Below are 18,840 nucleotides of genomic sequence, written 5' to 3'. Positions count from 1 at the left end.
AAATCTTAATGAATCTTTTCAATGAATGTAGATAAGATGTATTACTAAACTATGCGTGCAGCGTATATGTTCTTCGAAGATACTAGTATATTATATCTAAGTTGTAGGAGAGCCAAAAATAGTCGCTCGTATCAACGTGATGCCAGGTTCTGTTCAGTTGATTTGCAGTTGGTTTATGCTTCGTTCTAAAAGTTGATACGGCTTACCTGCTTTCCGGTAAAACCAATCAATTTTTGCGTGTTGGTGGAATATTACACATGTACAGCTTGTCCGTGATTTCTAATTTGCTGGAAATTTATTGATAATGAAGACAAATACGTGCACCTCAATACACAGTGTGAGTGTGTGTGTATGTATGTGTGTTTGGTATGTGTTTTAAACAACGGACTAAGCGAAACGATTAATCACGACCGGAGTATACTATGGACTTAGGTGCGTGCCATCAGGACGAAATTTTGCGCGTACTCGTGGCGGTGGGAGTATGGAGATGGGGGGGGGGGGTACCTGTAGTACGACAAGGAGCAAACATGTCGTGGAACTTCATTATTTTTTTTCTTCTCGTGTTATGTCACACGGGAGAAAGTAAATCTAACTCGAAGTTGATGAACGAGGGCTCCTAATTATTATGATGTCAAATCAGTCGTGATGTATGTATGATTATGCGACGTCTGTGCATATTACGCTACGATAGAGATTAAAAGACGTCTTCTTCTTCTTCTTCTTTTTTAAGTAAACGTAAAAATGCATGCCACACAAACTTGATTCTGTCTCTAGCTGAGACGCGGCGCCAAGAAGGTGCGGCATGGAGCGAGCGAGCGAGTGAGAGAGCGCAGAACGTGACGCTGTGTTGCTTCCGCGCTATCGCACGAGATCACCGTGGTCGCATATGTTAAATCACTTCACACGCTGGTGAAAAGGCAATTGATGATGTTTGCATGAAAAGGATTGAGCGAGAGAGAGAGAGAGAGGGCGAGATAAAAAAAAGTTCAACAAAAAAAGGTCCGCGTCATCGCGCAATCAAAAGCATAAAAGTTCTTTTCACGGCGTGATATTTCTCACATATCTTCGCTCATTAAGCATTCAATTAGCTCACGTGTGAGGCGTGTAATTCCATCATAATCAACGCGACGTGTCCTATTGGCCCGCCGAGGCAGGCGTGCCCGTCGGCAGTATTTGTGTAAGAAGATCCGGGGAGAAGGGAGCATGCAAACTGCATTAGTCGAGACATTATGGGTTGTCATGTTTCTCAGAAACGAATGCCTCGATCACATGTCGGTGGCTTTCTTTCTCCTTTCCTGTCTTTGCTGTGCTTTGGGGGAGTATTTCTTGAGCACAAAGTTAGTTTCTGTGCTTTTCCTCGATATTTTTTCTGATTTAGACCGTTTTTTTAAAGGACAGTGTCAGATAGCAAAGACTTCACAGGCATCGTTTTGTTCATTTGTTTGTTAATTTGTTTGTCTGTTTGTTTTCAGAAGCTGTGGGCTGTGTGTGTCTGTGTTAGTGTTTGTGTGTGTGTCTAATGTGTAAAGTCCGTTCACTTGTTGAAAACTGTCCATGTAGATTAAGACAGAATCAGATGAAAGCATTTATGCATTGATACTTCCTCCTCGTGGAAACACAAAAACGATTATCTTTAGTTACTTTTTATTCATTAGATTATTTACCCTGGTTTTTGCCCTTTTTCTGCTGTGAGCGCCGACTGTTAAAAGAAGAAAAATCTCCAGAACATCGAAAACACTGTTCAATGTCCCTGCCACAGAAAGGCTTTAAAGGAAAGGGTTATCGTCTGTAATGATGACTAGTGATGAAAACTTTATGAAGAAATTTCCCCCTTAATTACCGCGTTATCTTGTGATTCGTAGTCGTACTTTTTTTTCCTGACATAGGAGGCAAGCAAAGTATTCAAAGCATTTGGATTACCTTGTCACAACTCAGATGTTATTGATGCCTATGTATAACGATATTCAATAGCCACCACTCTGTGTCCAAATATGTCAACTTTTCACTATGTGTGTGGGCGCGGGCACGTGTAGTAAAATTTGAAGAAAAAATTGTAGGATCTGAAACCATTTCCTGATTTACCAAAGCTAACGACGTTCCTATAGACCACCGCAGTCTAACGGGAAGATATCCACGAGTGATAACAGCGTCGACGTGAAATTGAATTGAATGCAAAACTTGCTCTGTTTCCCCTACCAAATTCGTCAGACGACCAGGTTCGGGGTTCCATGTCGCCCTTTACCGGCGACAGATTTTGCAGCGCACTTTGCTGGCGCCTCGATACGTCACACCCGACTGTATACGAGGACGACTACATCTGACAGATACCGTTTCCCTGCGTCGCGCTACACTCCCAATGTCAAAGCTAATTTCGTTCTCGGCAGCGCGACGCAGTGACACAATTGCGTGATCGGGATATTACTTCGCCCCAATCATTTCACCCTCCAAAGGAGCTGCGCTCCTACTTTCCATATTTTAGTTTTAATCATCATTAAGTGCCTCTGTTTCGCGGGACGGCACAGCGAACAGATTGCTTAGTCCGGAGTCAGCCGGCCTTGGCCGAGTCCTACGATGGTATTCTTGTTTAGAATTCCCATGATTATTTTCGCTGAACTCTGTGGGACCTCCTTTCTTTCGTTCTTTCTTTTTTTAAACGCGAATCTCCACGTACGGTAATCGGTGGAGATCAGAGATGAAATCAGAGTTTTGTTCCATAATTAACTTCTGGTGTTTTGATGTTGTCGTTTAGTTCCCCTCAGTTGATTTTCAGCCTGAGTTGGGAAATAGAATTAAACAGGTTCGCCTGTCTGTTACTGTCCAATAAACAACTGTCATCATGATTATGGTCCCCTTGACCCTGAGCTTGTGGACTTTCAAGGAATCTGTCCTAGTTCGAGGACATATCCCGCTGGGACTTACCAGCTGTCCAGTGAACTAGATATCTTTATCAGAGGATAGTTATTACGACATGGGCGGCGCCTTTATAGTTTCAAAAGTCAGAAATATTGTTTGCACTTGGTGATTGCTTTAAATCATCATGTACCAGCCTATATCTGTCAATGAATATGCCTATAAATTCATGGCGATGAAAGAGGTGAAGTTGATCTCAATCTGTTCGATTAATTTTGTTTATCTCCACACTTTACGATAAGGTTTGGAAGATCAGTGAACACTCTTTACCAACAAAACGTTCCTTTTCAGATATTTCAAGAATTTTTTTTTGATAATGTATCTATGTATTTGAATTCATACTTAAATTTTCTGCATTCGTTAAACGAATATTATATACAAAAGAATTAATACAATGATGACATTAAGATAATTCGTGACATTCCATGTTCTAAGTTTTTTTTAATTCTTTTACTTTATAGTAAACAAAAATACGATAAACTGTTGAGATATTTTCGCAACAGCTGAAAACAGTTGCAGAAGCTTTCACAATAAACACGTATATCGGGTTCTTGATAAGATGACGACCCTTTCCTCATAATAATACAACTAATAAAGGTTCTCTATGATTTACACATCACGAAGAAGGGAAAATGTGCCCGCGGGACGGGGGGGGGGGGGGGGGGGGGGGGGAGGGCGGATTCTCTAATGACTGGTTTGATTGTTTTCGTACCAACATAATAATTTGATAATTAAAGTGACTATACTTAAAATGATGATGAATTACCATCACAATTCGTTTCTGTTGTTTCCAAGATTATTTTTCAAGACTGGTCAACATGCATGATGGAGACAACGGAAATTTCCGTCATTTATGATTATGTGCTACCAGGCGTATTTGTTTAATGTGGTCTATTTTCATCTAGAGTGTATGAGTATGAAATAATTTTCGATACGATGATATCAAAGAGAAACCAAACAAGTAGAAAAGTTAGAATGACAGCAATAACTTTCTCATAAGTTGAGATTTGGGACAAGGTTTGCCTGCTAAAGCACTTAAACACCTGCGGAGTTGTAGCCAGTAGAGGAAGGGATGTGTTTTTATACGTGGCCTTTCAGTGATTTATCCACCACCACACACAAGACTTTGGGGCTGAATTGTTCTTACTTTTAATCTCGAGGTGATAATGATCGTAACTCTGCTATCAATAACTTGGTTCTCAATTTACAATATTGATTGATGGTATAGTTACAAGACGCTGATCATGTAACAATTAATTAGACTATAGTGACTTAAAATACTGCCTACATGGTACAACGACGACACAATACTTTTTTCATTACGTCATTACGACATACTAGTATCCTACTTCACATACCCACAAGTTTGTACAGGATATCATAAACATACATACGCACATTTTCACATACACACATACATACACACAAACATACGTACATACACATACATTCACACATACATACCCTGTAACCATGGATATACACACTCACATACACAAATACATCCATCAACATGCACCCATAAATTATCTGCAAACAAGCAGACATAACTATATCATCTTACAGACAGAAAAACAGACAAACCAAAACGCGCACACAAACAAGCTGGAAACCCCACAGAGATAACTTCAAATGCCACGGGAGCGAGCGTGGACTAGAGTGATCGGGAACGGCGACCACGATGAAAGAAGAAAAAAAAAAAGGAGAAAAATCACCCTTCTAGCATGAGAAAAATTTCAAATGCTAATAGGGCGTGAGTTTGAACTTATTTGCTCGGGCGACCCCCCTCCATCTAAAGTGTCGCTGCGGCAAGCTGTCCCGTCCCGCTCTATCCGAGGCAACCCGATCTTTCTGGGATCTCCCTAATCTAGTTTCGCAGTTTTGTAAATAGCGGGAGGAATTTGAAGAAAGACATTTACGACGAATTCACGAAAGACAAGATCTTAATTGGAAAAATTGCATATAGATAAAATCTCAAAGTAGAGCCGAGAAAATGAATAAGATGAGTAAACAAGAAAAACGAATATAATTAGACATAATACGTATATACATGTAAATGCATATATATATATATATATATATATATATATATATATATATACACTCAACCAAAAAAGTAAGTTCCCCCCTAGCATTTTTGGATACATCTCAAAAAGTATTTTACTGATCTTCATAATTCAAACGGGAATGGATAGGGAATTTATTACTCATAACATGAATGACATATCATTGCCACCAGATATTATCATTGGTGTGAAAAAATGCATTTTATGTCAAAATGCATGGGGAAAAAAAGTTGCACTTAAGGTGACATGAAGCATATCGTGTACATTTCCTATGCAAGTTAGCAAATTACTTTTTGAATTGTTATGTAGTTCTCAGGAATTTCTTCAGGTACAATGTACTTCCCTATTAAACAGATGTTATCCATACTTTTTAAACAATATGCCTTTTCAATATGAAAATGTTGGTCGAAGCCATGTGCTTTTTAATTCCAATTTGGGTTGATCACATTAATGTGCTTATGGCCATTTTCCATCATGCCGCGTCTGCAAATTTTTGAAAGAGGGAGAGCTACAGCTTTCCTTGTAGCTGGGGTTCCGGTTAATGAGGTGGCCAGGAGACTAGGGGTTTCGCCCAATGCCATAAGGAAACTTATAGCAAAGTTTCAGGAAATTGGAGAGGTCAAAGATCTGATTATTTGATTATTTGTGTAAAAGTCAATGCAAATCACTAAAGTGCAACTTTTTTTCCCATGCATTTTGTCGTAAAATGCATTTTATCACACCAATAATGATGTCTGGTGGCAATGATATGCCATTCATGTTATGAGTAATAGAATTCCCTATCCATTCCCGTTTGAATTATGAAAATCGGTAAAATACTTTTTGAGATATATCCAAAAATACTAGGGGAAACTTACTTTTTTGGTTGAGTGTATATATATAACATGCATAATATTTGTGTAGACGTATGGTTACTAGGATCTAGATATAGTAAAATTAAGGATGATGAACTATGTATGTTTGATAATTAAAAAAGACGAGTATAATAGTAATAGGCCATTATGGTAATGATATAGCACATAAGCGCCAATTACCATCTGTTTACAGCCAGGCGTACAGTTATAAAGGGATACAGACCGCCAGTGTTCTATTTTGCAGGTGGGACGGAGGGAGGGAGGGGGTGTCCGGTTAAGTCTTTCCGTAGACCGCTATGAGCGGAGGCCGGTGAGATCGAATGAGGCAGATGTTCTCTAAACGACGAGAGAACGTCCATCTTTTTCCAACGCCTGTCGGATTTAGGAATCACTCTTATGCCTCCTTCCTCCCCCTTCTCTTCTCTCTCCCCCTCTTTCTGTCACTCTATCTCTCTATATCTATCTATCTCTCTCTTTCTCACCTACCAAACTGAAATCCTTGCAACTGATTGACACCTTGCCCTACAACGATGTGAATAAGCACTGAATTGATCGGTGTTTTAGTAGTAGCCATTATGACAAAAGGAATTATGGACATACAATGTCGTGCTCGAGCAGGATTAGAACCTACGACCTCCTGATCTCCGGACAGGCGTCTTACCCACTAGACCACCGAGTTTCCGCCCGTCCCTATAAGGATTAGAACAAGCACAGGCTGGTGACGGAGGGGGTGGGGGGTAGGAAGAACGAAACACGACCGGTAAAATATTAAAAATGCGCACGGCGAGCAACATGTTGAGGAGTGATCACGTGTCGAATGAATTCGGCGGATCAAAAGTTAGCACCGTTATCGTGCCGTTCACCGTCAGGGACTGTCTCTCAGCACGAGGCGCTCTATAGATTGAAAGTGACATCTTTGACCGTGATTGCCATCCTAGTTACTTTCCCCATCTCATCCAGTAGTGAAAGGAATATCATCTACGCGTTAAGACGAGTAACCGAATCGGAGCTGGTAGCGGAGACTTAATTTGGCAAATATGGCCAAATTTCCGATGCAATGACCTTTTAAAGATAAAGTTATGAGGTTTACTTTCAAAAATGTGCTTTTGATAGCGTTTACGGTTTAAAGATCCCACTCGCCATGAGAGACTCAGGAAAGTCTGGCTATTTTTAAAGTAGAAAAAATAGAAAGAGAATGAAAGGAGGAGGAGGAGGAGGGGGAGGAGAAGGAAAGAGAAAGATGTAGAAATCCCCGAGGTGGTCAGACACCTCTAAATACCCACGCTAAACAGCATGAACAGGTTTCAGCTCGACCGGCTGATCAAGGCAAAATGGATTTCTCTCTGAAATTCAATGTTCGCACAAAAGTGTCATCTGCCATGTTTATTCAGCTATAAAGTATTATTTGAACCTTAATGAAGAGTTTTAGTTTTACTTTGAAGATGTACCAGTAAAATCTAACAAAAATGAAAATAAACTTCCCTCAAAGATGAGCAACAAAAGATCGCTTGCCCAGAAGCTCTGGTCGTAACACCACCACATTAGTATTTTCGCTCCACACTAGGGATGCAGACTATTATTATCATTATTATTTTTTTTTAGTTATGATCGTTATTATTATTATCATCATTATCACCATCTTTTCTGTCAAATACTGATGATATTCTTTTTTTTTCTCTCGAAGAATCGTAGCACCAGGTACCATATTTCATGAATCTCAAATTTTGGTGAAAGAGAAATAATGGCCCTTGACTGAACTTAAAAAAAAAACCACCAGAGATTGGTAATGACGAAACTATTTTGTAATTATTGTGTCCGTACTTTTCTATAAATCTATTTCGTTCGTTTCTCAAAAACAAAAGGATTACAACAACAATTTTTATGTCATCATCGCCCAATTAATGGAACATGATCTTTATGTCTTGTTTTAGTTCTTTATACCTCTGGACCAGCTAATGCTCAATAAATGCATTGAATGCTCATATACAGTATGTCCAAAAAAAAAAATTACAATCTACTTTTCCCATTCATAACACCCAATATGATTAAACCGTCTAAATGCTACTTGAGGGTCTATCTTAGCTCTATATTCAAGAAAACCCCATTCAATTTGGTTTAGCGGTCACAGAGAAATGTGGATTGTTGTAAAGCATGTCATGAGTCTGATTCTTCCAAGTTTAGCACTTGGATGCTCTTGAAAATGTATATTAATGTGTGAACACAATAGACAGAACTTGGAGGAAAGAGATTTCTGACATGCTCTACAAAATTCCTCATTTCTCTTTGACCACTGAAGCAAATCGAATAGGGTTTTCTGTAAGATGTGGGCAATGAGTTATAGTTTCATACTCTGAAATTGTATTTGGATTGATTGACTTTTTTTAAAAGCTATCGTTGCGGAGGATACCGTTTTATTTATTTATTTTGTTTTGGGGGGATGGGTGGGGACATACGATGCTGTAATTATCATATTTGGTGATACGATATGGATTTATCGTACTGATGGCATGAACTTATTTCAGTATAACCATAGGTGGGAGACCGACAGGTAGAGACAGAGACCAGAAGAGACAGGGAGAGAGAAAAAGAGAGAGAAAAAAGATAGAGAGAGAGAGAGAGGGAGAGGAGGAAAATTGCACATGTACTCGGGCATCTTTGACACACTTTACTTCATAGCAAGACTGTGAGCCAATGAGAACAAGGGAAAAAGACACGAAGCTTCGATTAGTGAACTGTTCTGCCTGGCCCCTCTCGTAATTTTCCTTTCGTGAATGAGAAAATCTGAGCTTCATTCAAACTATCAAGATGGTGATATATTCCATCGCAAGCCACATCTGAATGGGGTGTTTTATAGCTCCAGCAAGTTTTCTTCGTCGCAGCGATGAAGATAAATGGACGGTTTTGATTTTATCATTCGTGTTTGCGTGGGCATCTGTCAAAGCCCACTCAACCAACCATGTTCAACTATCCATTAGCAGATATTCAGATGTGATAAGGTAATGCTGCAAAATACATCACTTCTCTCCTTCCCTCCACCACCCACCCCCCCCCTTATAATTCACTTCAAGAAGTAGTACTCAAGAAGAGTTCACATTTCTTATGAAACGAGGAGCTTTTCAAAGTACTGTCTCTGTTTTACTTTGTTTTTCTTTCCTCTAAAGAGTGCTGCATTTTAATCTAATTTCCCCTGTCTTGCGCAGCTAGAATTGAACTGGCTCAAGGACACGGTTGAACAGCCGCACCCTCCCTCCCTCTCTCTCTGTTCGTGGTAAGCGACGCGCTTGGAGTTATTAGAAACACGTACCTGAGTTTGATTGTTACCGTTATCCAGGGTAATTGAATGCATTCAAACTGTTCCCGTAGCGGCAAATTAATCAACTGCTTGTTGCAAAGAGAAACTCAGAAACAAATCCGAGGGGGAATAATGACAAATCTTTTAAGGAGTTGACGATTGTAGTAGTATCTTACAGAAAGTCAGAAACACTTGAGAATGCCGAGTCTTTTGATCTATTTCGCTTTTTTTTTTTTTTACAAGTTAAGCACTACTTGCATCAACCCATAATAGTTTAATCAAAAGTATTTTTTGTTGTTGCTTTCTTCTGTTTTACTCTGTTTATTTCCGTTTGGCTCGTCACAGTTTCTCGAAAGCTTTTAAGACTATTAGCGAGGTTGGTAAAAATGCCAATTTAAAAAGTGGGCGGAGCTAAGACTGCATTATAGGTAATGCCGCTAACCGCAATGTCAGTATAAGTTTGATCATCCCTTCAACCTACATCTCTGGCTCTCTCTCTCTCTCTCTCTGTTTATTTATCTAGATTTCTTTCTGTATCGGTGTCTCTCTCTCTCCCCCTCTCTCACTATCTTTATATATATATATATATATATATATATATATATATGTATATATATATATGTATATATATATATGTATATATATATATATATGTATATATATATGTATATATATATATAATATATATATATATATATATATATATATATATATATATATATAAAGGGCTCGATATTAGCGGTAGTTAGGACCACTACAAATTAGTGTCGGGCCACCAACTTTGTCTTTTGAAGGCCAGATCGAAATTTCATACTTAAGATTAGCGTCGAGCCCTGATAGATACTATGTATATATATATATATATATATATATATATATATATATATATATATACATGTAAATGTATGTGTATGTGTGTGTGTGTGTGTAGGTGTGTGTGCGTTGTACAGATATCGGTAGATAGATAGAAAGGAAAATAGATGGATGGATGGATAGATGGATGGATAGGGAGAGAAGGAGGGAGCGAGGGGGAAGTGGCAGAGAGAGCGGGGAAGAGGGAGTTTGCTTTAAATTAAATCAATTACTGAATATGCTAGCGATCATCGGTTACCGCGAGGTGTCCCCGTAGCTGCAGAGAATGTCTGCTTCAAATTCACCGAAGCCCACCTGGGTCACTGGTCATAAAGGACAGCCCTAAGAAACTCAGCCGCCCATAAACATCATCAATGTTTAACGTGGAAGACCTTTGATCAAAATTCGCAACCGAACATTTTCTTTTTTTTTTCCCTTTCTTAACTCCTCATGAGTCTTAATATTAACCTTTAAAGACAACAACCGCCACTGAGAAATACAGTTACATGTGTGGGTACAATGCGTCTGCGTTATGTAGGATTACAAGTTTTTTTTTTTGTGTGTGTTTTTTTTCGGCACTAAAGTAACGAGTCTCTATATCTGTGTAAGAATCAGATTATATGGAACATACAAGTTTAATATGTTGATTTTTGTTGTCATGTGTTTCGCATTTTCCCATAACCACATTCATAGGCAGTGCATTTATGACTTGATTTCATCACAGCTGGAATAAACATTCGTGGATCTTTTGTTCGTTTAATCGCCTGTCAAGTTTAATCAATGATATTAATTTGCACTTTGGGTAGAGATTGCTCTGGATAGAATTTTATGTATTTACCTTTCTTTGTTTTCTTTGATGTTCTTATTGCATTCACCATTGAGAGGTGTCGTTTGCAGTGCAAGAAAAATGGAATAAACTATTTGCATGATAATGCGGTGAAATTTCAAGTCAAGAACAAATAAAAGGGTTTTTTCGGTGTGTTTTAACATCTGACCTCGATTTCGGTATAAAGTTCATTTTTCTATTACAGTTTACACCTAAAAGATACATGAAAAACTTAACCCATACGATTTGGATGGATTATGAGAACCTGTAATATCAATTATACACAAAGAGAATGCCATAGATAGGCATTAGCTTGCCAAAGAATATCTGGCAGGGAAATTTTGTCACATCATTTCTCCTCTTGTCACTGATTTTGTTCAGCTTTTGGAAACAAACCCACGTTGTTGCTCAAAAGCAATAGCTTATGCAATATTCTTAGAGTGAAGATAATTCACTTTGGACGTTTGACTTGTTTTTGTTTTCTGTAAGTGATGCCAGTGTTGATTTTCTTTGGAAAAAAATAAAATGAAATCGATTATTTAGATTCAGACTCATTTAGTACTTAGGTTAACGTCGAAAAAGTTCGGTTACAGTATCAATCTTATACTCGAAATATGAAATGATTGCTTGCTATTATCTCAAATGATGAAAGGATATTCCAACCTGCTTTTAGGTTTGTCATGGCCGGGTCTGTTGAGATTAACCTTCCAAATTTATATATCAATTTAATGTTATTACTCCGATTTTTAAAGAGCTTATACTACCAGGCAAACTTGAATACCAAAAGTAATATTTGCAAATTATCACGGCCAATCTGTTGCCACAGGGATGTTTTCCCGGTTTTCTTTATACAAATTCTAACATTTTCTGGAACACTTCTGTTTCTTCAACAAATCATCCCTTTAAGATTTGAGAGTTATTGTCTCCTGATCTTCTGAGGTCAGCAAAACAAACTTCTACTTCTCCCAAATCCCTCAGTTGCTCTCAGAAGAAAACATCCCCCCTCTCTATAATCACCAAACCCTCTTGCTTCTGATGGCAATGCGATATTTCTATGATCGCTCCCGGTGAGCGTTTCAGGAGGGAATGTGAAACAATATCGCGTGCAAATCACACCCGGCAAAAGAGAAAGAAAGGAAAAATCACCGCATCATATCAGTTCATGTTCTCGAAGGACGCGACATACAGATAGATACTAGAGGGATTGATGGCTCAGGGGGTAAAAGCAGAAGAGAAGCTGCAGCAATCTGTGAGAATAACTGATGATCCTATCGACTGATTAATGATTGGACCTGTTCTTTTCTTACAGATAATTCTGGCGAAGAATCATCGTCGAGACTTTGAGTGTGAGTTGGATTTTTCCCTCTTCGAAATCATCTCGAGAGAGGGAGAGGGAGGCAGAGAAAGAGAGAATCGCAGCATCTTCACTGGAGGCGCGCGTAATGAACGCACATGCGCAGAATCCTGGAGTAGCGCCACTGGACGAATAACAACGTTGACGTTCGCGTCAGCCTCCGGAATATAATGCCATTGTGAAATCCCGCGTTAAAGCATTCGGCACTTTAACTTCAGCGGGCATCAACGAGCTCTTCGAGCTTAACGCATCATCCTGTGACGATCGCCCGGTACGGAGAGTGGGAGGGAAAGCGGGAGGCAGTCAGACCGTTGGCGACTCGTTTTCATTTTCTTGTCAGAGGTGGGCAGGGCTGTATCGTCCTCTTTGGATTGGCCAAAGCGACTTCGTTGGAATCGAAACTAATTCCTGGACGCCACTGCGGATTGGAGAAAATTTGATACTATTGATCGAGTTTGCGTCATTAATACGTCATATGTCATCAAGCCCTTGGTGATGGATCATCCGTCTCGTCTGTAATGTGCCTTGAGCAATCTCGGGATCACGTTTGTCTAAATCATTTATGAGAGGACCTATGCGGTGGTCGTCGAGAAATATTTGGGAGAGAGGTCAAAAGTGACACCATTCATCGTCGCAGATGTCCTAATTTGCAAGTAGGGGAATTATTGCAACAACAACAAAAAAATAACAACAACGGGAAAGGATAAAAAGCTTGTGCTGCTGGTTCGGTACCTTTTTGATAAAAAAACAACAACAGCAGAGTACAATTGTATTTGATATCGTATCCTTGTCGCACGCGTGTGTACACAAGTTTTCAAACGACATACAACAGTCGAAGGATTAATCCCGAATCGTTATTCAAAATCGTGCCGTGATAATTTGAAATCGCTGAAAAAGAGTGGTACTAAAACTGGGGAGATAATTACAAAGGAAAAACAATGACGAACTTCAGCGCCGTCACGGCCGGCGTCGAAACCACGGTGTGGGACAACGCCAGCAACTCACATCGTCCCAATCAACCGGGCGGCGTCAATGTGTATCTCCTGATCGTCTGTTACACCATCATCTTCTTCCTGGCCGTCGTCGGCAACATCCTCGTCATCGTGACGCTGGCTCAAAACAAGCGCATGCGCACTGTGACCAACATCTTTCTCCTGAGTTTGTCCGTCAGCGACCTCCTGTTCGCCATCCTCTGCATGCCCTTCACCCTGGTCGGCAATATTCTCCAGCGGTTCATCTTTGGGGCGGGCCTCTGTAAGATCATGCCTTACTTCCAAGGTAAGTCTGCATGGTGCTGTGGTACAGTGGTTTTGCATCCTGGACTTAGGTCTCAGGGACCGAGTTCAAATCCGTCTTGAGTGCTCACTTTCATGAACTAACTTAAAATATTATGTACTCTTGTAAGCGTTATGTATATTGCTCTGTATTACTTTATATGGAAACAAAATCATATGAATTGAATTTGAACTAGATGTTTTACAACCTATTATCCTCTCAACCGTGTCAACCCAGAAGTAGAAATGGACATTTTAAGCGCGGGGGTTAAGGTAATTGCAGAGTCTCTCTGAAAAAGTGGAGTCAATACTGAAGAGGCAACTCTGGATAGATAAGACCATGATAATTATCATTGTTGCTTTAATCAAAATCATAATCACATTACTTGTTATGGAGGCGTGTGTGTGCACCAGCGCATGTGTTTTAGTATTGATTTTTGCGACATTAATGACGAAACAAAACAGCACCCATAAAATATCTAACAATAAGTACATCAACCACTTCGGATTGTCTTGCTTCCGCACACCTGTTCAGAATTAACGCTCTAGCTGTCAGTAGATAGTTCACTTCCCAAGCCTGTCGGCGATTTTATTTGACCGGGGAATATCATATTTCAGACTGGGAATCGAAATAATGTGCACGCGCTTTCTGTATGATTGGATTATCGTATGGAGCGGCCGTTGTCTATCCATACCCCTGTGTTTTTTACTTATTGATGTGGAGATGTAAGACAACTTCATGGTAACGTCCCCCCCCCAAAAAAAAAAAAAATAATGATAATAATCAACACTTCAACAAAAGAAAATCTGTTCCTTTAAACACTTCTGGTTGAATCATGTCTTGTTGGTGCGCAAAACGGTACATCATAAACATTCCTTTCTAATATTTAGAAACTTGCCGTCTCCTTGCCGACTATATGCCTCCTTTAATATCCGATGCTGGAAATTAAATACGCCGCGTCGATTCGAAACCTATTTTGTAAGTGCGAGTGTGTGGGGGAAGTATACGCAGATATAATAATGGGTATGTGTTTCCAGTGTCTGGTTGGGTCTTGCGCCCCCTGGCGTGATAGTTGCACGTGTCTGTGCGTGGGCGCCAGTTTGGGTTGCATTGCGCGTTCAAAAGTGCTGTGGCTATATGTGACATGGAGGATACGTGGGCACTTACTATTTTCCTCCTTTGTTTGTCGCCGTTTTTTTTTCTCTCTCTCTTACGTCATTGGCGCCATAAACGATGCTAACATTCCGCCATTAAGCTGAATCCTACTTGCACGGGGTCGAAAAATGGGTGGTTTAGCTTCTGATAGCTATACTCTATGGTCATCAGTGATTTTAGATATTCAAGTAACTTGAGAATATATCCCGCTATGTAATATTCAACAAACATTGATCCAATTATGATGACGAAACAATGGCTCAAAATGATACTAGAAGTTACATAGATAATGTTACATTAATTCATTATGAGGCCAGTTATCTTACCCAAACGAACAAGAAGCATGTATTTCGTCTGTCACAGTCAACCCTTTCTTTCAAGGCAGGAGAAAAGGGGAAAAACTAGTAGCAGTTGTAGTAGTAGTAGTAGTAGTAGTAGCAGTAGTAGCAGTAGTAGTAGCAATAGTAGAAGTAGTTATAGTAGTAGTAGAAGTAGCAGCAGCAGTAGTAGTAGTAGTAGCAATAGTAGAAGTAGTTATAGTTGTAGAAGTAGCAGCATTGCAGCAGTAGTAGTAGTAGTAGTAATAGTAGAAGTAGTTATAGTAGTAGAAGTAGCAGCATTGCAGTAGTAGTAGTAGTAGTAATAGAAGAAGTTGCTATAGTAATAGTAGAAGTAGCAGTAGTAGTAGTAGAAGTAGCAGTAGTAGCAGTAGTAGTAGTAGTAGCAGTAGTAGTAGTAGTAGTAGCAGTAGTAGTAGTAGTAGTAGTAATAGAAGAAGTTGTTATAGTAATAGTAGAAGTAGCAGTAGTAGTAGTAGTAGAAGTAGCAGTAGCAGTAGTAGTAGAAGAAGAAGTTGGCTGAAGAGATATAAGCAAGCACGTAAGGTTAAAAAGTCATGCACAATGAAGAAAACGATCTTCACCTTATTGAAGGAGACAGACTTAACCAGAAGAGGAAGAAGAGGAAAAGGAAAGAAAGTCATTAATTTCCATACACGTCCTGCGAAATCCAAATGAAAAATAAGTATTCAAGGAAAAGTGTTACAAGGCAAAATGAACCAAGGAGGAAGAAGAAAAAGGAGAATGAAAGAAGGAGAAGAAGAAGAAAAGGAGGAGGTACCTGAGGATGAGTAGTGGGAGACAGTGGAAGTTTCAAAAGACTCCCCCACCCCCCCCCCCCAAAAAAGAGATAATAATAATAATAATGATAATAATACAAAATAAAAAATAGGCTGAGTTGAGGCTGAGTATGGAAAATTAGCACTGCGCAAAAATGGCACTAATTGATTTTAATCGAGACTGGGTGTCTCCTTATCATCATTCTCGCAGAAATTTTCCAGTGGATTCTTTTATCGTTACTACCATTATTATCATTTCATTATTAGCACTTGTAAAACCAGACCAGACCAGACCAGACCAGCAGGTATCATTAACCATGCATGCACCTACTTATACAGGTGTTAAGCCGTGAGCAAAGCAGGTATCCTTCAAACTTGTGACTGATTGACTTTTATACACCTCCGCTTCCTCTAAAGATGAAAATGGTCTACCTTAACACTGCGTGCGTTAAGCATTCATGGGCTACCAACAAAATTTGGCCAAAAAAAAATGCGACTGTTGGAACTTCCGCGATGCCTACGGTGATCAGTTCTTACGCTGAATTATGGAAATTCTGATAAGTATGGCACATCAGAACTGATCACCAGTCGCTCGTAAGTTGTTCGTAACTTTACGAACAGCTTTATGAAACAGGGCCCTGGCTTCTGTTCTTTCTTTTCCTCCGTATAATAATACGGAAACAAAACACCACGGCATTGTGTGGTGTGCTTTTTTTTTTAATCCTATCCGAGATGCCTGCAGTATATGCCTTTCATAATGCGTAGTATTATATGCGGCGGATAGAAAGGGCATCATGTAAAAAATACCTGATCTAAAGGTGGCGAGCGGGGTTTTTTTGTCGACACCCTCTATACCCAGACAGAGAGGTATCAAATGATCCAAAGGCTTAAAAAATGAAGAAATGCTCTAGCCGAAATTTAAGCGGAAATAGCATTATTACAGTCTACATTTCAATTATTGTTGAGTGAATTCATATGAAATGGAAATTAAGATTTTTTTTTCAAGGCTCATTACGCTTTGGTTTTAGATTTACATCCGAAATTTGCTTGTCTTTGTTCTGCATTTACCTTTTGTATACACATAATGTAGCTCATTACATTATATTACTTAGATTACACTCATTACATTATATCAAATCTATTTTTCTCTCAATCTTGAAAAAGATAGAATGAAACGTACTCTACTAGGGGCGAAAAATTTACTATACGCAATATCTTTAGCTCCATTTCCCCCAACACGTGACTCTTTTGCATCTCCCAGCACCTCCCACCTTTTCCCCAGAAATGAATCTGCCCCCTTCTTTCATCTGCGCTGATCGCAGAGACGAGATGGGCTCAGCTTGCTATTCACCCTTTGCCAGATTTAATAAATAAACCATATAATCTGTTGAAGTGGAGTCATGTTCTTGTCAGAATTCATTTCAGAGGTCTTTTATGAGCTGAAGGGTTGATGATAATGAACACAGAGACAGGGAGATAGGGGTGGGGAGGGAGATAAAGAGAGAAGGAGGTAGGGGCGGGCTGGGGTGGCTTGGAAGTAATACTCGACAGTATGGCCAACGGTGGAGGGGTCGTCTTAGCTATAGTAGCGCGAGTCAAGTGGTGTTTGGATGTGACTGAGACGTGGCATGACGCAGTGTTTGGGTGGCGAGCGAAAGCCCGAAGCATGTAGCTGTCAGAAGAACTAATTAAAAAGAACGGAAAGGGAGACATGGGAGAAGTGAAAAGGAAAGAGAAAGAAATGTCAAAGTTGTGCGTATATAACATAAATGAAGTTTATATAGAAAAAGCACAGACTAATATAAAGGCACAATTGAATAACCGAAATCGTTTCAAATGACTTTAGTTGGAAATATTTCTTCCCCTAAGCTAGAACGATTTTTTTTTGTTACCCACATACATCAAAGACTGGACAGATGAATGTATTACCTTAGAAAGGTTTCTACCCTGATTTTTAATTCGATCTTTTCGCATCCTTAAGGAGAGAAGTCAGAAGGCACAGTGAAGGTCGGATGCACGTAAAAAGTTGTCTCTAAAATTGTCCTGAAACCATACTGACATACTCCGAATTAAACTTTACAGTATTTCAACAATTATGTCTTTCCCCCAAAGGATAAGTTCACCTCATTTTTACGTATCACAAATATTAACATTTGCTAGGCCATTGGCGAGGCCAGAAATAAAGAAGTAATTCGCTCATATCATTCTATTCTTTTCACAGTATTTCCCAATCTTCACAACTAACAATAGTTAACAATATTCCTTTCTGTGCTTGAGCAACTTCAGATTTGATTTTTAAGTGACGTCGTTTGTGAAGACCTTGATGAGTACTCGGTATGTAATATGTACTCGTTCATCTTTGCCATTTTGTTTGCGTATTTAAGCGCATTGATACAGCACAAAAAAAAATATGAATTAATATGCAAAATATGATTAACCTAATTTCAAGTTACATTGATTATGCAATCGTATTTGAAATCTGTTTTAACGAATACCTTTTATTATTTCGCAACCCTCCAGTTCCACTGTTTAACTGACTTCCCCCCTCTCCAAATGCCGTGTTTCCCGATCCTTTTCCTCCCTCCTTCGCCTCTTCCAAAGCGTTTCCCTCCAGCAAGTTGTCTTAAATTGTTTACTCTACGAATCAGTTTACAAAATATCACGCCATTTAGCTACTAGATAGCGCAAGCGTGCGAGCATTTAGAGCAATGTTTGGTCTATAAATACAGCAAATTTTAAATCAAGGCTTTTGACACCTAATTTATGTACTGTAATGAAACAACGATAACGGAGGAATTTTCGAGCAATAAATGTCTCGTGTCGACTGCGGCAGATTTGCTCAAAATACAAAGCAGTCATGTGATCTTGCGTACGCCGCTCCGCATACGACAAATAAACTAACAAACGTGCAAATCCTTATTTCATTAAAACAAGTCAAGATTCTGGAAGTGATGAACTTTGTCTTTTTAAGTAACGGAAACATTATTACAAGAAATAAGAGAAGTACGCTAACCGATCTCCTGCAAAGTTACGTATCACATACTATCCACAATCTAAGGAAGATGGTTAACTATTATGCAGTAACACGTGGTATTACAGTCCGCATGTGTTTATTGGCCTGTCAAAGGGGGGGGGGGAG

General features: G+C 39.3%; 1 protein-coding gene across 2 annotated transcripts in view; it reads left to right on the top strand.

Moving 5' to 3' along the window:
- Window positions 1-18,840, top strand: part of LOC139743388 (cholecystokinin receptor type A-like) — a 148,849-nt gene that overhangs the window by 108,975 nt on the left and 21,034 nt on the right. For both annotated transcript variants that reach the window (XM_071653873.1, XM_071653872.1), the window contains exon 4: window positions 12,110-13,432. In XM_071653873.1, the coding sequence (XP_071509974.1) occupies window positions 13,093-13,432 (340 nt within the window). In that variant the 5' untranslated portion in view covers window positions 12,110-13,092. The remainder of the gene's footprint in view (window positions 1-12,109; window positions 13,433-18,840) is intronic.

This window comes from Diadema antillarum, unplaced genomic scaffold, assembly GCF_040938485.1.
Source record: "Diadema antillarum isolate AM-2024a unplaced genomic scaffold, OU_Dant_1.0 seq00001076_RagTag, whole genome shotgun sequence".
In the NCBI taxonomy this organism is placed as follows: Eukaryota; Metazoa; Echinodermata; class Echinoidea; order Diadematoida; family Diadematidae; genus Diadema; species Diadema antillarum.
Note: the sequence above shows the minus strand (reverse complement) of the source record. Positions and strands in the feature narration are given on the sequence as shown.